This window comes from Miniopterus schreibersii (genome assembly GCF_964146895.1).
Source record: "Miniopterus schreibersii genome assembly, chromosome: 3".
NCBI classification, from domain to species: Eukaryota; Metazoa; Chordata; class Mammalia; order Chiroptera; family Miniopteridae; genus Miniopterus; species Miniopterus schreibersii.
In genome coordinates, this window is record NC_138103.1 from 4,475,965 (window position 1) to 4,498,379 (window position 22,415).

Genomic DNA, 22,415 nt, shown 5'->3' on the forward strand with positions numbered 1-22,415 from the left:
AGTGAGTCAACATGTAATAAATCACCTACTTCTTATATTAAAGAGGAAAGATCAAACAGTTTTTCCTATCTCTTCTCTTTCCAACTTCTCACAATCGTTATTTAAAATCTTTGTCTTTCTCCTCAATAACTCTACCCCATCATTACTCTCTAAAATCTCACATTATAGTCTACAACTGGAAAACACAGCAGGATTCCACGATGGCTGCAGATTGGTGGCAGCTGCACTCACCTTCTTCCGGCCCCAAACTAGATTTACAGATAAATTATAGAGCATTAAACCTGAATAACCAACTGAAGACTAGGTGAACAGAAATATAACCAAGGATTTATAGAAGAAGCCACATAGAGACTGGTAAGAAGGGCGGAGACACAGAAGGGGCTGGCCCCTTCACCTACATGCAGTGGCTGCGAAGGCAGAAAGAGATCTATGCTGCAAAACTCACTCCCACACCCAAGAACCGCCTGCCAGGAACCCCAACCCAGAGCAACAGAGATGGGAAAAGGAGTTCACATAGCATCTAGTAGTGAAGAATCAGTGGGGATTCATTCTGCCTGGGAGAGAAGGCAGTCTGCTGACCACCTAGATATCACCTTCCCAGGGATGGGCACTCCTATTCCAGCACCAGCCTGAGTTGTGCATTGCCTGGTCCCCTGATGGCTGGCGAGGACACTGTGTCATGCTCAGGTCCTGTGGAGGGGTCTTCACTTTGGGGTGCTTTTTTTCTGGGGAGGCTCTTGATGGAGACTCAAAAAGTGACCGAACTGTGTGACTTGGAAAGGGGACCAGTCTCCTCCACCTCTAGCACACAACTGGCACTGCCCCCTGAAAACTGTTAAATCACTTGGCTGTTCCTGTCCCACTGAGTTCAGTTGCACAGGGGGATCAGAGGGCTGTGCTGAGCTGGGACTCTCAGAGAATGTCTTCTGGAAGGGCTTTTGTCTGGGAATCAAATGGGTAGGTGCTGGGTTGTGTGACTATATCATGGGGGAGCTACTCCTATCTCCCTTGCCAGTTCAGCCTGCACTATCCTGGGAAGGGGAACAAGAGCCTGCCCTCCTCCAACAGGCTTGTAGGCACCACCCACAATGGGAGACTGTTTGGATCTGCCCTTCCAACTCCTGAATAACCCACCCTACTGAGCTCAGTTCCATGGGGGAAAGGGAGAGCTGCTGGGAGCTGGGACCTTTAGTGTGTGTGCCCCTCAGAGGCTATTATCTGGAACCAGGAAGAAGTGCAAGGCCCCCTCCTTCAGGATGGGTTGGCATCACCCCCAACAAGAGACTCTATTGATTTGTCCTCCTGAGCCAGGTGGTTCTGCCCAGCTGAGTTTGCTCCTGCAGAGGGGACAGCATCCAACCTGAATCTGCAGGGAACCCCTCCTGGGAAAGCTAAAGTTGGAGACTGGCAGAGACTGAGTGGTTTGTGTCTGCAATAAGGCCCACTTTCCCTTCATTGAGTGCCAGACCACATAACCCCCCCAAATAAGGGATCCATTAGCCGCATTGTCCTGACCATGGTTGCCCTGTCCTACTGAGCTCACAGCCTGTGGAAGGATGTGTGGTTCAGAGATACCCTGAGCTCATCCTACAGTCTTCATTCAGAAAGCTCTGGAGAAAGGCCAGGCAACTTCAGGGGGAGGTGGAGTAGCTGGCAGGTAGAGGTGAACCTTAGAGGGCATCAGATCTTTTATAGATCTGCCCCCAGCTCTAAGCTGGAGGAAGCCAACTCTTGTATACAGATTGGCCCCTCCCATGCACACCAAGGCCCAGTAGATGGGGCCACAGTGAACAGTGTGGCAGCTCCAGACAGATAGCCCAAGGACAGTTACACATGTCTGACATTGACCTGTAGCTGAACCCTACCCAAGTGGACCTCAAACCAGTGGTGGGCTTCAGGCCACATTAGAGCTTGACCCAAATTACCATTCAAGTCTCACATGCAAAGGAAGATTGAGGCAGGCACCAGACCCTGCTGGGAACAACACCGCCTTGGAGGGCAGTCCCTGCACAGCAACTCATACATGGGGCGGACTGAGGTTTATCCATATAGTCAGCCAGCTTGAGGGGTTAACTTCACCTACGAAAAAGCCAAAAGCATTAAAAGCTCAACTACAACAGGACGGTGCACATAACCCACAAGAGACATTCTTGGAGCATGGAGCTCAGGTGATCTGGAAGATTGTGTGACTGAGCCCAACAAGACACCTTCTTCATAAAGCCATCATAACAAGTTCGGGAGTCATAGCAGGTCTACCTAATATACAGACACAAAATGGGGAGACAAAGAAATATACTCCAAATGAAAGAACAAGAGAAATCCCTCTAAAAGAATTAAATGAAATGGAAGCAACCAATATATCAGATGAGGAGTTTAAAACAATGGTTACAGAGGAGAAAAAATGGCGGAACAGGTGAAAGCAACACATACCTCCTCCTGGTGCCAAAATGGAGTTAGAGCTGAAATTTAGAGTAATTCACCAGAATTAACAACAGAAAGACACCTGAACAGGAGTATTATATCCAAGGGTTCAAAAAAAGAAGCTACACAGAAGCTTGTAAAAAGGGTAAAGACACAGAAAGGGCTGGTCCCTGTACCCAGGAGCAGCAGCTATGAAGCCAGAGAAATATTGTAGCTGCAAAAGTCTCTCTGAAGGGGGAAGGTGTGGTCTCAATCTCACACTGTGACCCCCAACACAGAACACCAGGGCTGAGAAGAAGAGTCTGTATAACATTTGGCAGCAAAAATAAATGGGGACTTTGTCCACTGGAAAGAGGAGGGAGTCTACTTGAATCCCTGGTAAGCTCCTTAAGGGCTAATGCACAGGGGACTCACTCTCAGGCACTCACCTGGGGCTCTGGTAGAGGGAAGGAGACTCAGGGCATATGGAAGCCATAAAGAGAAGATCTGGGTGGCATAGCTCTGGAGATATGGAAGGCGGCTTCTGATGTCCCAGTCCAAAGTCAGCATCCCACACCGCCCACCCTTGGGCACCATCTCCTAGAGTCCAGCATTTCTATTCTTACAGCACTGGAGAAAGTGTACTAACCCTGTCCTCTAAATACTGGTGGCAACACCCTGTCAAGCTCAAGTCCAGCATAGAGGACTGTTGGTTGTACCCAACGGGCACCTGACATGCATTCTTTTTCTGGAGAAACTATAGAAGGTCTCAGACGAGCACTGAACTAAGTGACTTGGGGACAGAAACCAATCCTTTTCCCCTCCCACGATTTAGGCAGGTGCCCCTGGTCAGGGCCTCAGGTGGCAGGCAGCTGCGGAGCTGAGGGGAGGTGTGCACTTGCAAGCCTCCCTTCAGGGTCTCTGGCAGGGCACTGCCAAGCCAGAAGGCGACTGGCTAGCTCCCCTCCCTAGGAAGGGCTGAGGGCCTGCACGACCACCAACAAAGGCCTGCCTGTATTTGCACTCCAAAAATATGCTGGTACTGCCAGTCAAGTGCAGTCCCACAGGGGGAAACAAGTGCAAATCAGAACTGGGACATCTGGAGCCACCCTCTCAGAGGTACCCATCAGGGTCTCTAGCAGTGAGCTGCAGAGATAGAAGGGGGTGACAAGCTCTCTCCCTCCCAAGGGCTGGCACAACCCCAAGTGGAGGGGGCAGCTTTCATCTATTCCTTCAAGCCCCGCTTACACCTTCCTGCAGGTTCAGCCTCACAGCATAAAGGGGTCACAACTCAGAACTGGGAAATTCTGGCACGACCCCCTTGGATCCTCTATTCAGGAGCCCTGAAGGGGTGCCACTGAGTTAGAAGGTGAGCACTATCTCCTTTTCAGAGGGTCAGGGACCTGTGCCACCCCAAACAAAGGGCTGCCTGAACTTGTATTCCCAAAATCTGCTGGCACAGCCAGCTAAGTGCAGTCCCACAGAAGGAAGGAAGTGCAACTCAGAACTGGGACATCTGGAGCCACCTCTTTGAAAGTCTCCATCAGGGATTCTGGCAGTGAGCTGCAGACAGAAGGAGGCACCAAGCTCTTGCCTTTTCCAAGGGTCAGCACCACCCCAAGCTGAGGGGGCAGCCTTCACTTGTTCTTCCAAGCCTCGTCGGAACCTTCCTGCTGGTTCAGCTGCACAGGAGAAAGGGGACATAACTCAGGCTGGGACACAGGGTGCAACCCCCTTGGAGCCTCCCTTCAGGAGCTCTGGTGGGATACTACTAAGCTAGAAGGAGAGTAGCTAGCTCCCCTCTCAAGGGCGAAAGGCCCATGCCAATCCAATCAAAAGGTGGATTGGATTTGCATTCCTAAATCCTGCTGGCCCCACTGTGCTAAACTCACTTCAGTGGGGCAAAAGTCACTCCCACCCACAAACAGGCCAACAGCATTAAGCTCCCAGTTACAACAGGAAGGCCCACATAACCCACACAAAGGACATTTTTAGAGCATTCAGCTCAGGAGATCAAGGAGACTGTACCACTGAGTCACTGAGTTCAACAGGGTACTTACTACATAAGACCACATCACGAAGACTGAGAGTCATGGTAATTCTATTTAACAGAGTGAAACAAACACAAAGAGACAGCTAAAAGGGTGGGACAAACAACAGTCAAATGAAAGAAAAGGGAAAATCTCCGGAAAAAGAACCAAATGAAATGGAAGCAAGCAACTTATTAAACACAGAGTTCAAAATAATGGTTATAAGGATGTTCAAACAACTTAGTGATAACTACAAGAAATTTAATGAGAACTACAAAGAACTTAGTGGGAACACAACAATGTGAAAAAGGACATAGGAATTATGAAGAAGAAACAGTCAGAAATGAAGAATACAATATCTGACATCAAGAATACACTAGAAGGAAATAAAAATAGGCTGGAGGAAGCAGAGGATCAAATCAGTGATTTGAAAGCAAGGAAGGAAAAAACCACCCAAAATAGAGCAACAAAAAGAAAAAAGAATGAAAAAGAACGATAGTTTAAGGGAACTATGGGACAACATGAAATTAACAGCATCATATGGGTAACAGAAGAAGAAGAAAGTGAGCAAGGAATAGAAAACCTTTTTAAAGAAATAATCACAGAAAACTTCCATAACCCGGTGAAAGAAAAGTTACACAAGTTCAGAAAGCACAGAGTCCCAATCAAGATGAACCCAAAGGAATCAACACCAAGACACATCATAATTAAAATGGCCACAGCTAAATACACAGAAAATCTTAAAGGCAGCAAGAGAGAATTAGTTAAATACAAGGGAGCCCCCGTAAGGTTGTAAGCTGATTTCCCAACAGAAACTTTGCAGGCCAGAAGGAACTGGCATGAAGTATTCAAAGTAATGAAAAGCAAGAACCTGCAACCAAGATTGCTGTACCCAGCAAGGCTATCATTTAAAATGAAGGTGAAATAAAGAGCTTCACAGACAAAAGAAGGCCAAAGGAGTTTATTACCACAAAACCAGCATTTCAAGAAATGATAAGGGGACTGTTGTAAGAAGAAGAAATACATAGAGAAAGGAACAGGCATAAAGGAAAAAATCACATTAAATAAATATATATCAATAATAACCTTAAATGTAAATGGATTAAATGATCCAATCAAAAGACAGAGGGTAGCTGAATGGAAAAGAAAACATGGCCCATATATATGCTGTCTACAAGAGACTCACCTCAGAAAAAAAAGATTCACACAGAGTGAAAGTGAAGGGATGGAAAATAATTTTCCATGGAAATGAAAAACAACAAAAAAGCAGGGGTAGCAATACTTATTTCTAACAAAATAGCCTTCAAAACAAAGACCATAAAAGAGAGAAAGAAGGTCACTACATAATACTAAAGGTAACGATCCAACAAGATGATATAACCCTAATAAATATATGCACCCAATATAGGAGCACCTAAATATATTTAAAAAAATTCTCAGTGGACTTTAAGGGTGAGATCAACAGCAATACAGTCTTAGCAGCGGACATTAACACCCCACTGACATCACTGGATAGATCTTCCAGATGAAAAATCAACAAGGAAACAGAGACCTTAAATGACACACTAGATCAGATGGATTTAATTGATAATTACAGAACATTTCACTCCAAAGCAGCAGAATATACACCCTTCTCAAGTGCACATGTTACATTCCCAAAGACAAACCACATGTTAGGAGACACAAAACAAGTCTCTACATGTTCAAAAACACTGAAATGAAGACAAGCATCTTCTTTGATCACAATGGTAAGAAACTAGAAATCAACTAAAACACCCAAAACATTCAAACACATGGAGGCTAAACAGCATGTTCTTAAACAATGAATGGGTTACCAATGAGATCAAAGAAGAAATAAAAAACTTCCTGTAAACAAATGAAGATGAACACGCAACAACCCAAAATCTATGGGACACAACGAAAGCAGTCCTGAGAGAAGAGTTCACAGCATTACAGGCCTACCTCAGGAAACAGAAAAAAGCTCTAATAAACTATATAACCCTCCAGATAAAAGAATTAGAAAGAAAACAGCAAGAAAAGCCCAGAGGAAGTAGAAGGAGGGAAATATTAAGATCCAAGCAAAGTAAATGACATACAAACAAAACACACACACAAACAAACTACAAAGCAATAAAAAATATCAATGAAACTGGGAGCTGGTTCTTTGAAAAGATAAATAAGATTGATGAATCCTTAGCCAGACTCATCAAGAAACAAAGAGAGAAACCAAATAAGTAAAATCAGAAATGGAAAAGGTGATATAACAATGGTCACCAAAGAAATACAAAGAATGGTAACAAAATACTATGAACAACTATATGCCAACAAATTGGACAACCTGGGCAAAATGGACAAATTTCTAAAACATACAATCTTTCAAAATGGAATCAGAAAGAATCAGAAAACCCAAATAAACCAATAAAACTAATGAAATTGAAGCAATTATCAAAAAACTCTCAGCAACAAAAGTCCTGGAGCAATGGATTTACAAGTGAGTTTTACCAAACATTGGAAGAAGAATTAACTTCTATTCTCCTCAAAGTATTCCAGAAAATTTAAAAGGATGGAAGACTCTCAAGCTCTTTTAATGAGGCTAGCATTATCCTAACCCCCAAAACCAATAAAGACACTGCAAAGAAAGAAAATTACAGGCCATTGACCCTGATGAACATAAATGCTAAAATTCTCAACAAAATAGTAGCAAATCGTATCCAGCAAAACATTAAAAAAGTCATACACCATGACTGCGGGGGATTTATTCTAGGGACACACGGCTGATATAATATTTGCAAATCAATAAATGTGATGTATCACACAAACAAAATAAAGGATAACAATCGCATGATCATATCAATACACAGAAAAAACATTCAACAGTATCGAGCACCCATTTTTGACAAAAACGCTCAGCAGTACGGGAATAAAGGGAACACTCATCAACATAATAAAGGCCACATATGACAAACCTACAGCCATCATCATACTCAATGGGCAAAACCTAAAAGCTTTTCCCATAAGAACAGGAACAAGAGAGGGTTGTCTGCTTTCACCACTCTTATTCAACATAGTACTGGAAGTCCTAGCCACAGAGATCTGGCAAGAAGAAAATTAAAAGGCATCAAAATTGGAAAGGAGGAAGTAAAACTGTCATTATTAGTAGATGACATGATACTATATATAGAAAACCCTAGAGACTCCTTAAAAAATCTACTAGATGTAATAAATGAATTCAGCAAAGTAGCAGGATACAAAATTAACATCCAAAAATTTATGGCATTTTTATATACTAATAATGAACTCTCAGAAAGAAAAACTATAAAAACAACCCGATTTACCACTGCCACAAAAAATTAGATATCGAGCAATATCCAAAGAGGTAAAAGACCTGTACTAGGAAAACCTCAGGACACTGAAAAAGGAAACAGAGGAAGATATAAACAAGTGGAAGAAAATACCATGTTCATGGATTGGTAGAATTAACATCATTAAAATATTCATACTGCACAAAGCAATCATAGATTCAATGCAATTTCTATTAAAATACCAACAGCATATTTCATAGATCTAGAACAAACACTCCCAAAATTTATATGGGGCCAAAAAAGACCCCCAACAGTCACAGCAATCTTGAGAAAGAACAAAATAGGAGGGATCACAATACTGGATATCAAACTATACTACAAAGCTACTGTAATCAAAACAGCCTGGTACTGGCACAAGAACAGGCATATAGATCAATGGAACAGAACACAGACACAAAAATCAACCCACGCCATTATGGTCAATTAATATTTGATACAGGAGGCAAGAGGATATAATGGAGTAAAGACAATCTCTTCAATAAATAGTGTTGGGAAAATTGGACAAGAAGATGAAAAAAATAAAATAAAAGAAAGTAGGCCACCCACTAACACCACACACAAGAATAAATTCAAAATGGGTAAGACTTAAATGAAGGTAAAAAAATCCATAAATATCATAGAAGAAAATATAGGCAGCAAATTCTCAGACATCTCACATGGCAGAATTTTCACTGATAAACCTCCCAGGTCAAGAAATAGAATGGAAAAAATAAACAAGTGGGACTACATCAAACTAAAAAGCTTCTGCACAGCAAAAGAAACCAGCAATAAAATGGAAAGGGAACCCACGGACGGGGAGAACATATTTGCAAATGACACATCTGATAAGGGGTTAGTTTCCAAAATATATAAAGAACTCATACAACTCAAGAGGAAGACAAATAATCCAATTAAAAATGGTCTTGGACCTGAATAGGCACTTCTTCAAAGAGAACATACAGATGGCCAAAGACCATATGATAAAATGCTCAACGTCACTAATCATCACAGAGATGCAAATTAAAACTACAATGAGATATCACCTCTACCTGCCAGAATGGCTACCATCAACAAACAACAAGTGCTAGCCAGGATGTGGAGAGAAGGGAACCCTAGTGCACTGCTGGTGGGAATGCAGACTGGTGCAGCCACTGTGGAAAACAGTATGAGGCCTCCTCAGAAATTAAAAATCAAACTTCTGTTTGACCTAGCAATACCACTTTGGGGAATATATCCTAAGAATCCTGAAACAACAGTCTGAAAGAATATATCCACTCCTATGTTCATACCAGCATTATTTACAATAGCTAAGATATGGAAATAGCCCAAGTGCCCATCAGTAGATGAGTGGATAAAAAAGCTGTGGGACATTTACACAATGGAATACTACACAGCTATAAAAGAGAAGGATCTCTTACTCTTTGAGACAGTATGGATGGACCTGGAGATTATTATATTAAGCAAAATAAGCCAGTCAGAGAAAGGCAAGTATCACGTGATCTCACTTATATGTGGAATCTAATGAAAAAAATAAACTGATGAACAAAATAGGACTATAGACATGGAAGTAAAGAACAGACTGACAGATCTCAGAGGGAAGGTTGGAGGGAGGGTGTGACAAGATTAATCAAAGAACTCATATGCATATATGTATAGTCCATGGATACAGACAATAGATAGGTGAAGGACTGGGGTGGGATGAGAGCCAAGTGTTGGGGGGCAAAGGGGAGAAATGGGAGACATCTTTAATACTCTGAACAATAAAATAAATTTAAAAAAGAAGTAAAGGTTATAAAGATGCTCAAGAACCTATAGGGGATCAATGAGGGATCTCAGTGAAATCGTAAACAAACAGTAAGCACAGCAAAAGAACAGATATGAATACCCCATGGACATGGACAACAGTTTTGTGAAGGCAAGGGATGGAGAGTTGGTGGTGAGTGGAGGTTGACAAAGAGGGAAAAATGGGAACACCTACAATAATGTCAACATTAAAAATTGTTAATAATAAAAAGCAAATAGAAACCATTAAAAAAAGTCAGAAATTAGTACAGTATTAAAAATGAAGAATACATTAGAAAAAAAAAATCAACAGCAGGTTATATGAAACAGAGGATCAAATCATCAATTTAGAGGAAAAGATAACAGTAAGCATCCAAGCTTACTGTTTTAAAAGCTCAGAAAATTCTAAGGGACTTCTTGGCCAACATCAAGTGTAAAAACACCCACATCATATGGGAAGCAGAAGAAAAAGAGAGTGAGCAAGGAATAGAGAACCTGCTTGAAGAAATAATGGCTAAAACTTCCCTAATCTGGTGAAGAAAAGTCATATCAGGAAGCACAGAGAGTCCCAATCAAGATGAAGCCAAAGAGATCCACACCAAGACACACCATCATTAAAATGGCAAAGGTTAAAGATAAAGAATCTTAAAAGCAGCAAGAGAAAAGCAATTAGTTACCTACAAAGGAGCCCTAATAAAGCTGTCAGCTAAATTCTCAACAGAAACACTTCTGGCCAGAAAGAACTGACATGAAATATTCAAAGTGATGAAAAGCAAGGACTCTATCCAGCTAGGTTATCACTTAACCCTTTGCGGTCGTATTAAATTTGGACATGGGTGTCATACTGGTTGGAATTAAGAGCTTTCAGAGAAATTATGAACTGATACATGAATGAATAGAGTTCAGATTCATACGGTTCCTTGCTGTGGTGGCTGAGAGCAGACATACGACTGGAACGGTAAAAAAGCTTTGGTGGCTGAGAGTAGACATACGGCCGGAACAGTAAAAAAGCTTTGGTGGCTGAGAGTAGACATATGACCGGAACAGTAAAAAAGCTTTGGTGGCTGAGAGTAGACAAACGACCACAAAGGGTTAAAATTGAAGGTGAAATGAAGAGCTTCCCTGACAAAATAAAGCTAAAAAGTTCATTACCATCAAAAGAGTGTTGCAAAAAATGTTAAAGAGCCTGCTTTAAGAAGAAGAAAGACTGAGAGAGAAACACAAGTATAAAAATGGCAATAAACAAGAACCTATCCTTAAGACCCTTAAATGTAAATGGATTAGACACTCCAATCAAAAGACATAAGGTGAATGAACAAATAAGAAAACATGACCCATATATATGCTGTCTACAAGAGATTCACCTCAGAACAAAAGACTCATCCAGGATGAGAGTGAAGGGATGGAAAACATTTTCCATGCAGATGTAAAGGGAAAAAAAGCCTGGGTAGCAATACTCATATCTGACAAAATAGACTTCAAAATGAAGGCCATAACAAGAGACAATAAAGGTCACTACATAATACAAAAGAGATTGATCCCACAAACAATATGACCCTTGTAAACATTTATGCACCCAACATAGGAGCACCAAAATATATAAAGCAAATCTTGGTGGACATTAAAGGAGTGATTGGCAGCAATACAGTCACAGTAAGAGATTTTAACACCCCACTGACATTACTAAATAGATCTTTCACACAAAAAATCAACAAGGCAACAATGACCTTAAATGACACATTGGATCAGGTGAATTTAACTGATAGTTACACAACATTTCATTTCAAAGAAACAGAATTTACATTTTTTCTCAAGTGCACATTGAACATTCTCAAAGATAGACCACGTTAGGACACAAAATAGTCTAAGTAAATTCAAAAAGACTGAAATTATATCAAGAATCTTCTCTGACCGCAATGGTATGAAAGTATAACTCAACTACAACAAAAAAACTCAAGACCATTCAAACACATGAAGGCTAAATAGCATGTTATAAAATAGTAAATTAGTTAACAATGAGATCAAGGAAGAAATAAAAACTTTCTGGAAACAAATGAAAATGAACACACAAAAACCCAAGATTTATGGGACACAGAGAAAGCAGTCCTGAGGGGGAAGTTCATAGTGTTACAGGCCTATGCAAAGAAGGAAGAAAAATTTCAAATGAACAACCTAACCTTACACTAAACAAACAAAGACCAGAGTAAGTAGAAGGAAGGAAATAATAAAGATTAGATTGGAATTAAGTGACATAGAAACTAAAAAAACCCCGACAACACAAAAGAGCAACGAAACCAAGATCTGGTTCTTTGAAAAGATAAACAAGATTCACAAACTTTTACAGTGACTCAGAAAGAAAAAAAGGAGGGACCCAAATAAATAAAATCAGGAATGAAGGAGGGGAAGTAACTACTGACATCACAGAAAAACAAAGAATTGTAAAGAAATACTATGAACAACTATATGTCAACAAATGGGACAACCTCCATTAAATGGTAAGTTCCTGGAAACATACAATTTTCCAAAACTAAATCAGGAAAATGCAGAAAACCTGAATAGGCTGATAACAGGTAAGGAATTCAAGCAGTAATGAAAAACTTCCAGCATACAAAAGTCCAGAACAGGATGGCTTCACAGGTGAATTTTACCAAACATTCAAAAAAGAACTAACACATCCTTTTCAAACTATTCCAAAAACTTTAAGGATGGGAAAGACTTCCAAGCTCCTTTTGTGAGGCCAGCATTATCCTAATTCCAAAACAATATAAAGACACTACAAAGAAAAAAATTATAGGCCAATATTTCTGATGAACATAGGTGCCAAAATCCTCAACAAAATGTTAGCAAACCTGACCTTGCAATACTCTGAAAAGGTCATACACTGTGACCAAGTGGGATTTATTCCAGCGATACAAGGCTGGTACAATATTTGCAAATCAATAAATGTGATACATCACTTAAACAAACTGAAAGACAAAAATCACATGATCATATCCATAGATACAGAGAAAGCACTGACAAAACCCAGCATCCATTTTTGATAAAAACTCTCAGCAAAGTGGGAATAGATGGATCATGTCTCAACATAATAAAGGCCATACATGACAAACCCACAGTCAATATCATATTCAATGGGCAAAAAAGAAAACAAATTCCCCTAAGAACAGAAACAAGACAGGGATGTCTGTTCTCACCACTTTTATTCAGCATAGTACTGGAAGTCCTTGCCACAGCAATCAGACAAGAATAATAAATAAAAGGCATCCAAATTGGAAAGGAGGAAGTAAAACTGTCATTATTTGCAGATGACGTGATATTATACATAGAGAACACTAAAGACTCCACCAAAAACCTACTATATTTAATAAATTATTTTGGCAATGTAGCAGGATTCAAAATTAACATCCAGAAATCCATGGTATTTTTATAGACTGATAGTGAACTCACAGAAAGAGAAACTAAAACTAAAACACACAACACAATCCTATTTACTATTGTTAACAAAAAAATTAAGATACTTTGGAATAAACTTAACCAAGGAGATAAGACCTATATTCAAAAAACTACAGAACTTTGAAAAAAGAGATAGAAAATATAAACAAGTGGAAGAATATATCGTGTTCATGAATTGGTAGAATTAACATCATTAAAATGTCCATACTACCCAAAGCAATCTAGATTCAATACAATCCCTATTAAGATACGAATGCATACATCACAGATCTAGAACAAATACTTCAAAAATTTATATAGAACCAAAAAAGACCCCGGATAGCTGCAGCAATCTTGAGAAAGAAGAACAAAGTTGGAGGGATCACAATACTGGATATCAAGCTATACTACAAAGCCACTGTAAACAAAACAGCCTAGTACTGGCACAAGAACAGGCATATAGATCAATGGAACAGAACAGAGAACCCAGAAATTGATTCAAGTCATTATGCTCAATTAACATTTGATAAAAAAGACAGTCTCTTCAATAAATGATGTTGAGATAATTGGACAGATACATGCAAAAAAATGAAACTGGATCACCCACTTACAGTCTACACAAGAATAAACTCGAAATGGATAAAATGTAAGTTGTGAAATCATAAAAGTCCTAGAAGAAAATGTAAGCAGCAAAATATTAGACACCTCATGTAGCAGAATTTTCTCTGATACATTGCCTGGGGTAAGAGAAACAAAGGAAAAAATAAACAAACGGGACTTCATCAAACTAAAAAGCTTCCGCACAGCAAAAGAAACCAGCATCAAATTGAAAAGGGAAACCACTGTATGAGAGAACATATTTGCCAATGATATGTCTGATACTGGGTTAATTTCCAAAATATATAAAGTACTCATACAACTCAAGAGAAAGACAAACAATTCAATTAAAAAAGTGTTCTAAATAAAAAAATAAATAAATAAATAAATGGCAGAGGACCTAAATAGACACTTCTCCAGAGAGGACACACAAATGGCCAAGAGACATGTGAAAAAATGCTCAACATGACTAATTATCAGAGAGATGCAAATTAAAACGACAATCAGGTATCACCTCAAACCTGCCAGAATGGCTACCATCAATAAATCAACAAACACCAAGTACTGGGGAGGGTGTGGAGGAAAGGGAAAGCTCGTGCACTGCTTGTGGGAATGCAGACTGGTATAGCCACGATGGAAAATAGTGTGGAGTTTCCTCAAAATTAAATATGGATCTTTCATTTGACCCAGTGATTCCACTTCTAGGAATATAACCTAAGAAGCACAAAACACCAATCAGAAAGACTATATGCACCTCTATGTTCAGAGCAGCGTTATTTACTATAGCTAAGATCTGGAAACAGCTTAAGTGCCCATAAGTAGAGGAGTGGATAAAAAAGCTGAGGTACACTTACACAATGGAATATTATGCAGCTGTAAAACAGAAGGATCTCTTACCCTTCGAGACAACATAGAGGGACCTGGAGAAAATTATGTTAAGCTAAATAAGCCAATGAGAGAAAGACAAACACATACGATCTCACTTATATGTGGAATCTAATGAACAAAATAAACTGATGAACAAAATAGACCCAGAGACATTGAAGCATGCAACAGACTGATATATTTCAGAGGGAACGGTGATGGGGCGTGGGAAAAGATTAACCAATGAACTTATATGCATATATGCATAACCCATGATCACATGGTATAGTGCATTGAAGGCCTGGGGGGAGGGTTGGAGTGGGGGGTTCAATGGGGGGAAAAAAGGGGTATATCTTTAAAACTTTCAATAATAAAGATAAACTAAAAAAAACTGGTGGTCAGTGGTCACAGCCATTCCTTTCAGCTGGTGGGCCTGGGGGTGAATACCTCCCATTGATGGTCCAACAGCAATTGAGGCTCAACTACAATAGGAGGGTGTACACAGCCCACATGGGAGGTGTACCTCAAGTGCCCAGCTAGGATGATCAGAAAGGCTGTACTACTAGACCCTACAGAAGACCTAGTATGTTCGCCTGGGAGACATAGCAGCTCTACCTAATACACAGAAATAAACACAGGGAGGCGGCCAAAAGGAGGAGGAGACAAAGAAATATGTCCCAAATGAGAGGACAGAATAAAACTCCAGAAAAAGAACTAAACAGAATGGAGACAATCTACTCAACGCAGAGTTTAAAACACTTTATAAGGATGCTCAATGAACTCAGTGAGAACCTTAACAACATAAAAAAGGACCAGTTAGAAATGAAGGAGAGGGTGGAATGGGTCATTGGGGAGAAAAAGGGACATCTGTAATATTTTAAACAAACAAACAAAAAGAAACAACAAGAAATGAAGGAGACAATAACTGAAATGAAGAATAATTTACAAGGAATCAACAGTAGAGTAGATGAACCTAAGAGTGAAATCTGCAATTTGGAAGATAAGGAAGCAAAAAATACCCAATCAGAACAGCAACAAGAAAAAGAAATAAAAAATAATCAGGACAGTGTAGGGAGCCTCTAGGACAACCTCATGTGTACAAACATATGCATCATGGGGGTTCTGGAACATGAAGAGAGGAAGCAAGAAATTGAAAACCTATTTGAAAAAAATGACAGAAATCTTCCGTAACTTGGTGGAGGAAATAGACATACAAGTCCAGGAAGTGCAGAGAGTCCCAAAGAAGAGGAACCCAAAGAGGCCCATACTAAGAAACGTCATATTTAAAATTCAAAAGTTTGCCCAGCCGGGCATGGCTCAGCGGTTGAGCATCGACCTAGGATCCAGGAGATCAGGATTCGATTTCCAGTCAGGGCACATGCCCGGGTTGTGGGCTCCGATCAATGATTCTCTCATCATTGATGTTTCTCTCTCTCTCTCTCCCCCTTCCTTTCCTCTCTCTGAAATCAATAAAGATATATTTCAAAAAAAAATAAAATAAAATTCAGAAGTTTAAAGACAAAGAAGAAGGCAGCAGAAGAAAAGCAGTGAGTTACCTACAAGGGAGGTCCCATAACAATGAGAGCTGATTTCTCAACAGAAACTTTGCAGGCCAGAAGGGAGTGGCAAGAAATAGTCAGTGATGAAAAGTAAGGACCCACAATCAAGATTACTCTACCCAGCAAAGCTGTCATTTAGAATCACAGGGCAGTAAAGATCTTCCCAGACAAGAAAAAGCGAAAGGAATTCATCACCCCCAGACCCGTATTACATGAAATATTGAAGGGTTTTTAAGAAGCAGAAAAAGAGAAGATAAAAAGATGAACAATAAAAGGTCAATAAATACATGTCTGTCAACAATTGAATCTAAAAAACAAAATAAATGAACAAGCAGAACCAAAATAGAATCATAGACATCGGGAACATTTTGACCGCTGCCAGATGGGAGGGGGATTGAGTGCACGCGTGAAAAAAGTGACGGGATTAAGAAGTTCAAGTTCGCAGATACAGAAAAGTCAAGGGGTGTGAAGTGCAGCACAGGGAATATAATCAATAATATTCTAGTAACTACTTATAGTATCAGATGGGTGTGAGATCTATCAGGATGATCATTTAGTAAGTTATGTAATGTCTAATCACTGGGGTGTACACCTGAAACTAATATTTTATGTCAACTGTAGTTGAAAAATTAAAATGATTAAAAATGGAAAAAATATTATGTCCTAAGTATTTTTGTTGCTTTTGTTGGAGAATGGGTTCATTTCACCATACCAAAAATTAAAATTCTCCATCCGCTAAGTTTTGGGGCAATTTATTACACAGCAATAGATAACAAACGAGCTACATAAAAGGAGTGTTTTTAGCATCAAAACCAAAAATGTAGAAAAAGTGTTCAATATGCTTTTTACCAAAATAAGCACTGAACAAATTAAGTATAGTTACTTATACTATCTTCAAAAACTTAGTTGGAGGGGTCAATGTATTAAGCCTTCAGTCACTTGTTTTTAGAATGGCTGGTATACTAGATTAAAGGACAACCTCCCCCTCCTGAAGCCAACATTTCACCCTATGAGAGATTAGAGAAACATACTTGTATTCTTGTTAGAATAAACATCTATGCTAAATTTCACACCATAGTATTTTGGCTCTTTTCCCCATCCTCTGAAAGGTGATACAATTAGCTGAAAGGCCACCTAGAGCCAAAACACCTCGATTACTTACTTTTGTGGCCAGTTGTCTTCAGTGTACATGTGTTGCCTCTGATTTAGCTGCTTCTCAGGGAATTAGTAGGGAAATAAAGGAATGGGTAGCTAAACGCCACAGTTAAGTTTCTTCTTTGCAAGCGATACAAATGTGTCTTCAGAGAGCAGCAGTCTCTTTTTCCCCTATGGATCTTACCTTGCACTTCACGAAGTTCTTGATTCTTAGGCTTTAGAAAAATCTTAAGGTTCTTTATGAGATTCATAGCCAAATCAGATTGCCCTGTAACTGAATAAGGCACAATTGTTCGACCATACTGACTCAAATCCATTTCTCTGCTGGACAGCTCAGATACTAAGTTATTAGTTGTTAACAGATATGTAGTGACAACCAAAATTACTAGTATCTGTAGCAACATCAACTTCCGGTTGCGCCAACTGAATAGTGCTCTCTTCATAAACATGGAATAAAATTGTTGGCAGTAAAGTGGAAACTGAAAAGAGAAGAAAAATATAGCAGTACAACTGTTGGTGACTCAAGTACAATATTCACACTGGAACCCATTAATATAAATAATTCAATTTTTTACAGCAAATGTATAGAAATACATCCTTGAAATGGACCCAAGAAAACAGCAAGATGGTCTGAAAAGTTTTATTTGTGCAAGCTATTAAGGGAAAGAATTAGAATCTGGCTTCTGATCTAACTACATGAAAAATCTTATGATTTTATTCATTAATACACTTATAGTACTTCTGATTAGAAAAACAAAATTATATTTATTACTTTTACTCAATATTAAGCAATCATCTTTGCATTTCTCCATTTAAAAGGAAATATCCCCATAAAACTTATATGGAAGTATTACCATTTGCTAGGTTTTAATACACAAAACTATAATTCATAGTGAAAAAAGTGCCCCTAATCTGATCATCCAATATCATCTGATCACAACTGTCATAACTCTTGAGTGTTGTGTTACATCTGAACAAAGGGAACATTTATGAGAAAATGAATGAGAACTTTTCAAAGTGATTCTGAAAAATGTCATTGGTGAGAGTAGCAGCTGTCTTTTACTTAGAAGCCATTTCTCCTGCATCAGGAAATTATATCTGGCTGGGTCTTCTATGGCTAAACTCCAAACATCTTTTAAGTTCAGATATTAAACAAATTGTACATCTCAAACCCAAGCCAAATATAGTGTTTAAATTATTAGTAAATGTGCTCACCCCAGTATTAAATTCAATGGTAGCAAATTCATTCAACCTGGAAATAACTGGTGTGCTGTAGTTTCTGTGCCTAAGCATACTCTGCTTCATGTCTTGTCTTATAGTTTGGCCCTCCAAGGCAGGGTACTGGCTAGGCTGAACATCCATTTGGGATTGTGCCAGCATATTGACCCTACACACACACAGGTACACACAAAAAAAGCACAAAACAAAACATTTTATTTTGACAAGAGCCCCAGACTATTTTATTTGGGGAATGTCAAATACAATTCCAAACTTGGAAGACACCTTGCTCTTTCTCGCTGATGGTCAGGTGTATTGTTCTGAGGCAGCGTGGTAACAGTGGCTTCCAATAAACTGGCCAGAGGAATAATAGCAACTCACAGGAAAGCTTCAATAATTCTGATCAACTGTTTTATCGTGAGAAAAAAATTATTATATATTGTATGCTGCATTAAGCTGAACTTATTCAAGTTAAAGAACTTGCCCTAATAGAAGATAATAACTCTCTTTTGAGGGTTAAAATGTTCTTTATTTTATGAAATGGTGGGGACATAGGCTAGTAGGTGTTTTTTTCAAGTCCTCATATTTCTCACTACTGCCTATGTCTGAAACTGGGTCTTTGGGTATAGATACTTGCAAAGAATAAAGAGATATCCACACATAATTATGATCTGAGGAGAAAACGCTAAGCAGAATAATAGAAAAATATGTATCACAGTATCCTGAGAAACAGGAAAGATTAACTACACCAGTCAAAGTCGTAAAACACTTGGTAGGAAATACAAAATTTGTAAGATGTAATTTTTCTAAGCTACAGAACTATCAAAATCATTTAAATTCTCCGCCTGGCCGGGCATGGCTCAGCGGTTGAGTGTCGACCTAGGATCCAGGCGATCGGGGTTCGATTCCCGGTCAGGGCACATGCCCGGGTTGTGGGCTCGATCAATGACTCTCTCATCATTGATGTTTCTGTCTCTCTCTCTCCCCCTCCTTTCCTCTCTCTGAAATCAATAAAGATATATTTAAAAAAAAATAAATTCTCCAATTAGTATTTGTATGGAATACAAATACTAATGTATTAATACATTCTGAACTATGACCATCACAAGTAATTACTTCTATACCCTTTAAAGACCATATATCAAGTACATATTCAGAACCTGCCTTAAAATATCACTGCAACATGTTCACTGTTTGATAATAAAAGGTTTGAAGACTATTATGCTTTTAAAAATAATCATTTAATATTTTTCTCTGACATCTTAAGTTTTTAATTCTTCATATTTCACTCAATGGCAATAAGTTTCCATTAGGAAATCAGGTAATACAAATAAGTGGAAGAAAAAAAATTCCTATTACCCAAAGAGAACCCTGATGAGATATTTTCCACACAGATGTATAACAGGCAAAAACGTACACAAACGTACACACACACTCTTAAAAGTAGCATCCAAATTGTATTTCATCCATTTACATAATTACTGATATATTTGGGTTTATATCTAACATCTTGTTTGTTTTCTATTTATCTTTTTATTTTTTTGCTTTATTGAAGTATGACTGACATATTAAAAATTATATATATGTTTATGGTATAGATCATGATGTTTTGGTATGTGTATACATTGTGAAATGGTTACCACAATCAAGTTAATTAACACAGCCATCACCACACATACTTACTTTTGTCTTTTTGGTGATAAAAATACTTGTGATCTACTCTGTGAAAATTTCAAATTTATAATTATTATTAAATATAGTTACCATACTGTACTTGTGGAGACCTGTATGTCTCCAGAACTTATTTATCTTATATCTGAAAGTTTGTACCTTTTGACCAACATTTCCCATTTCCATCCTGTTACTGTAAGTTTGATGTATTAATATCATCTAAATGATATTATGAAATATTTGTCTTTTGTATCTGTTATATTTCACTTAGTATAATGTCCTCCAGGTTCATCATGTTGTCATAAATGGCAGGATTTGTAGACAAAAGCTTCATGCCATTGGATTTGGCAAATATTTCTTGGATATAATACCAAAGACACAGGTAACAAAAGGACAAATGGACAAATAGGACTTCACGAAAACGAAAACTTCTGTGTATCAAAAGACAGTATCAACAGAGTAAAAATGTAACCTACAGAAAGGGAGAAAGTGTTTGTCAATCATATATCTGATAAAATATTAATATTAAGAATATACAGGAGGAGAGGAAACAAGATGGTGGCGTAAGTAACAGCTGTACCCGCTGCCTCCCGCAACCACATCAAAATGACAACTAAAATACAGAACCACCATCACTCAGAGCCTCCTGAGATCTGGCTGCACAGAAGCCCTACAACCAGGGAACTGAAGGAGCACCAAGGGCAGTAGGAAGGGTGGAGACGCGGGCGGATCGGGGCTGGATCGAGGAGCCCACACCCGGTGCCGAGGGTCAAACTTAGGAGAATATCTCCCACGTGGAGGTTTCACAGAGGAGTGAGGGGTCCCAGCCCCACATCGGGCCCCAACCCAGGGCTCCAGGGGGCTGGGAAGAGAAGTACCACAACTTCGGGCTGTGAAAACAGCGGGGACTGTGGCTGAGGGTCCCGGAGGCTGCGGGAGCCCCAGCAGCTCCTCTTTAAGGGCCTGCGCACTGGCTCACTCAGACGCGCTCCCTCTGAGCCCAGCGCCGGGCAGCAGCCTGAAAGGACCTGGGACACTCGGGGAAGAACTAACCTGCCTGAAGTCGGGGCGAGAGGTGGACGGGCAGCTACCTCCCAGGCAGAAGGGCTGGCAGAGGCCATTGCTCCTGTGGCGAATTCTCCCCACACACAGCCGGCAGGCAGGAGCCATATTTGAATCTCCAGCACCTGACTCACACCTTTGGCCCCGCCCTGTGATTCCAGGAGGCCCTACCTCTCCCCACCTGCAGGCTCATCCAGGCCATTTCCAGGGGCTTTTCTGTGCAAGTGGCCTCTCGAGCCTCATGCTTAGGACTTTCCTAAAATCTCTCAAACAAGCAGCAGCGGGCCCCATAGGGCTTGATAAGTGGCCCCAGGCCTGGCACTAGTGGCAGCCTGCATTGGCTCACAGCGTGGCCTCTCCTGGACACCTCCAAGCCCAGCACAAGAAGAAGCCATCTATGGATTGCTGTGTAGCTCATGCTGGGTGGCCCTGGGCAAGGCACTGGAACAGGCTGACTCTGCACCTCCAGGAGCCCCAGAGACAGTGCACCTGGTGGTCAGACTTGACCATGCTGGATGACAACCCGACCACATCCACGAGTGACACACTCAAGGGGTGCACTTGGTGAACAATAAAGCTCCACTGAAGTAAATCCTGCGCCACAGGGGGGTCTCCAGCACAGCAGCTCTTTGGCTGTAGTTACAGCTGGTCCTCACAGGTGATTGGCCTGGGTGTCAAATCCTCCCAGTGACGCCAACAGCAACCAAGGCTCAACTACAATAGGACAGTGCACACAGTCCACACAATGGAGCACCTACAAGGCCCAGATCAGGTGACTGGGGAGGCTGAGACACTGGACCCTACAGGGCACCTATTACACAGCCACTCTGCAAATTCCAGGAGACACAGCAGCTCTACCTAATACAGAGAAACAAATACCAGGAAGCAGACAAAATGTGGAGGCAAAGAAACATGTTACAAAGGAAAGAACAGAAGAAATGTCTAGAAGAGGAACTAAATGAAATAGATCCAAGCAAGCTAACAGATACAGAGTTCAGAATTTTGTTTATAAGAATGCTCAACCATATTAGTAAGAGTATTACAAAAATAACAGAAAATCGATAACATAATAAAGTACCAATTTGAAATGAAGGCTACATGAACTGAAGAGAAAAATAATTTACAGGAAATCAATAGTAGAGTAGAGGACGCTGAGAATCAAATGAGCAATTTGGAACATGAGGAAACAAAACCCCCCAACCAGAAGAGCAAAAAGAAAAAAGAATCCAGAAATATGAAGATAGTATAAGGAGCCTCTGGGACAACTTCAAGAGGCCCAACATTCGTATTATTGGGATGCCAGA

At 39.9% G+C, this 22,415-nt stretch overlaps 1 protein-coding gene across 1 annotated transcript in view; it reads right to left on the minus strand.

Moving 5' to 3' along the window:
- LOC308554459 (phospholipid-transporting ATPase ABCA3-like) overlaps positions 1-22,415 on the minus strand; it is a 244,167-nt gene that overhangs the window by 45,210 nt on the left and 176,542 nt on the right. Inside the window, exons 17-18 of the mRNA XM_081131699.1 lie at positions 18,376-18,547; positions 17,345-17,639 (exon numbers count right to left, since the gene is read on the minus strand). Of these exons, the coding sequence (XP_080987825.1) occupies positions 17,345-17,639; positions 18,376-18,547 (467 nt within the window). The remainder of the gene's footprint in view (positions 1-17,344; positions 17,640-18,375; positions 18,548-22,415) is intronic.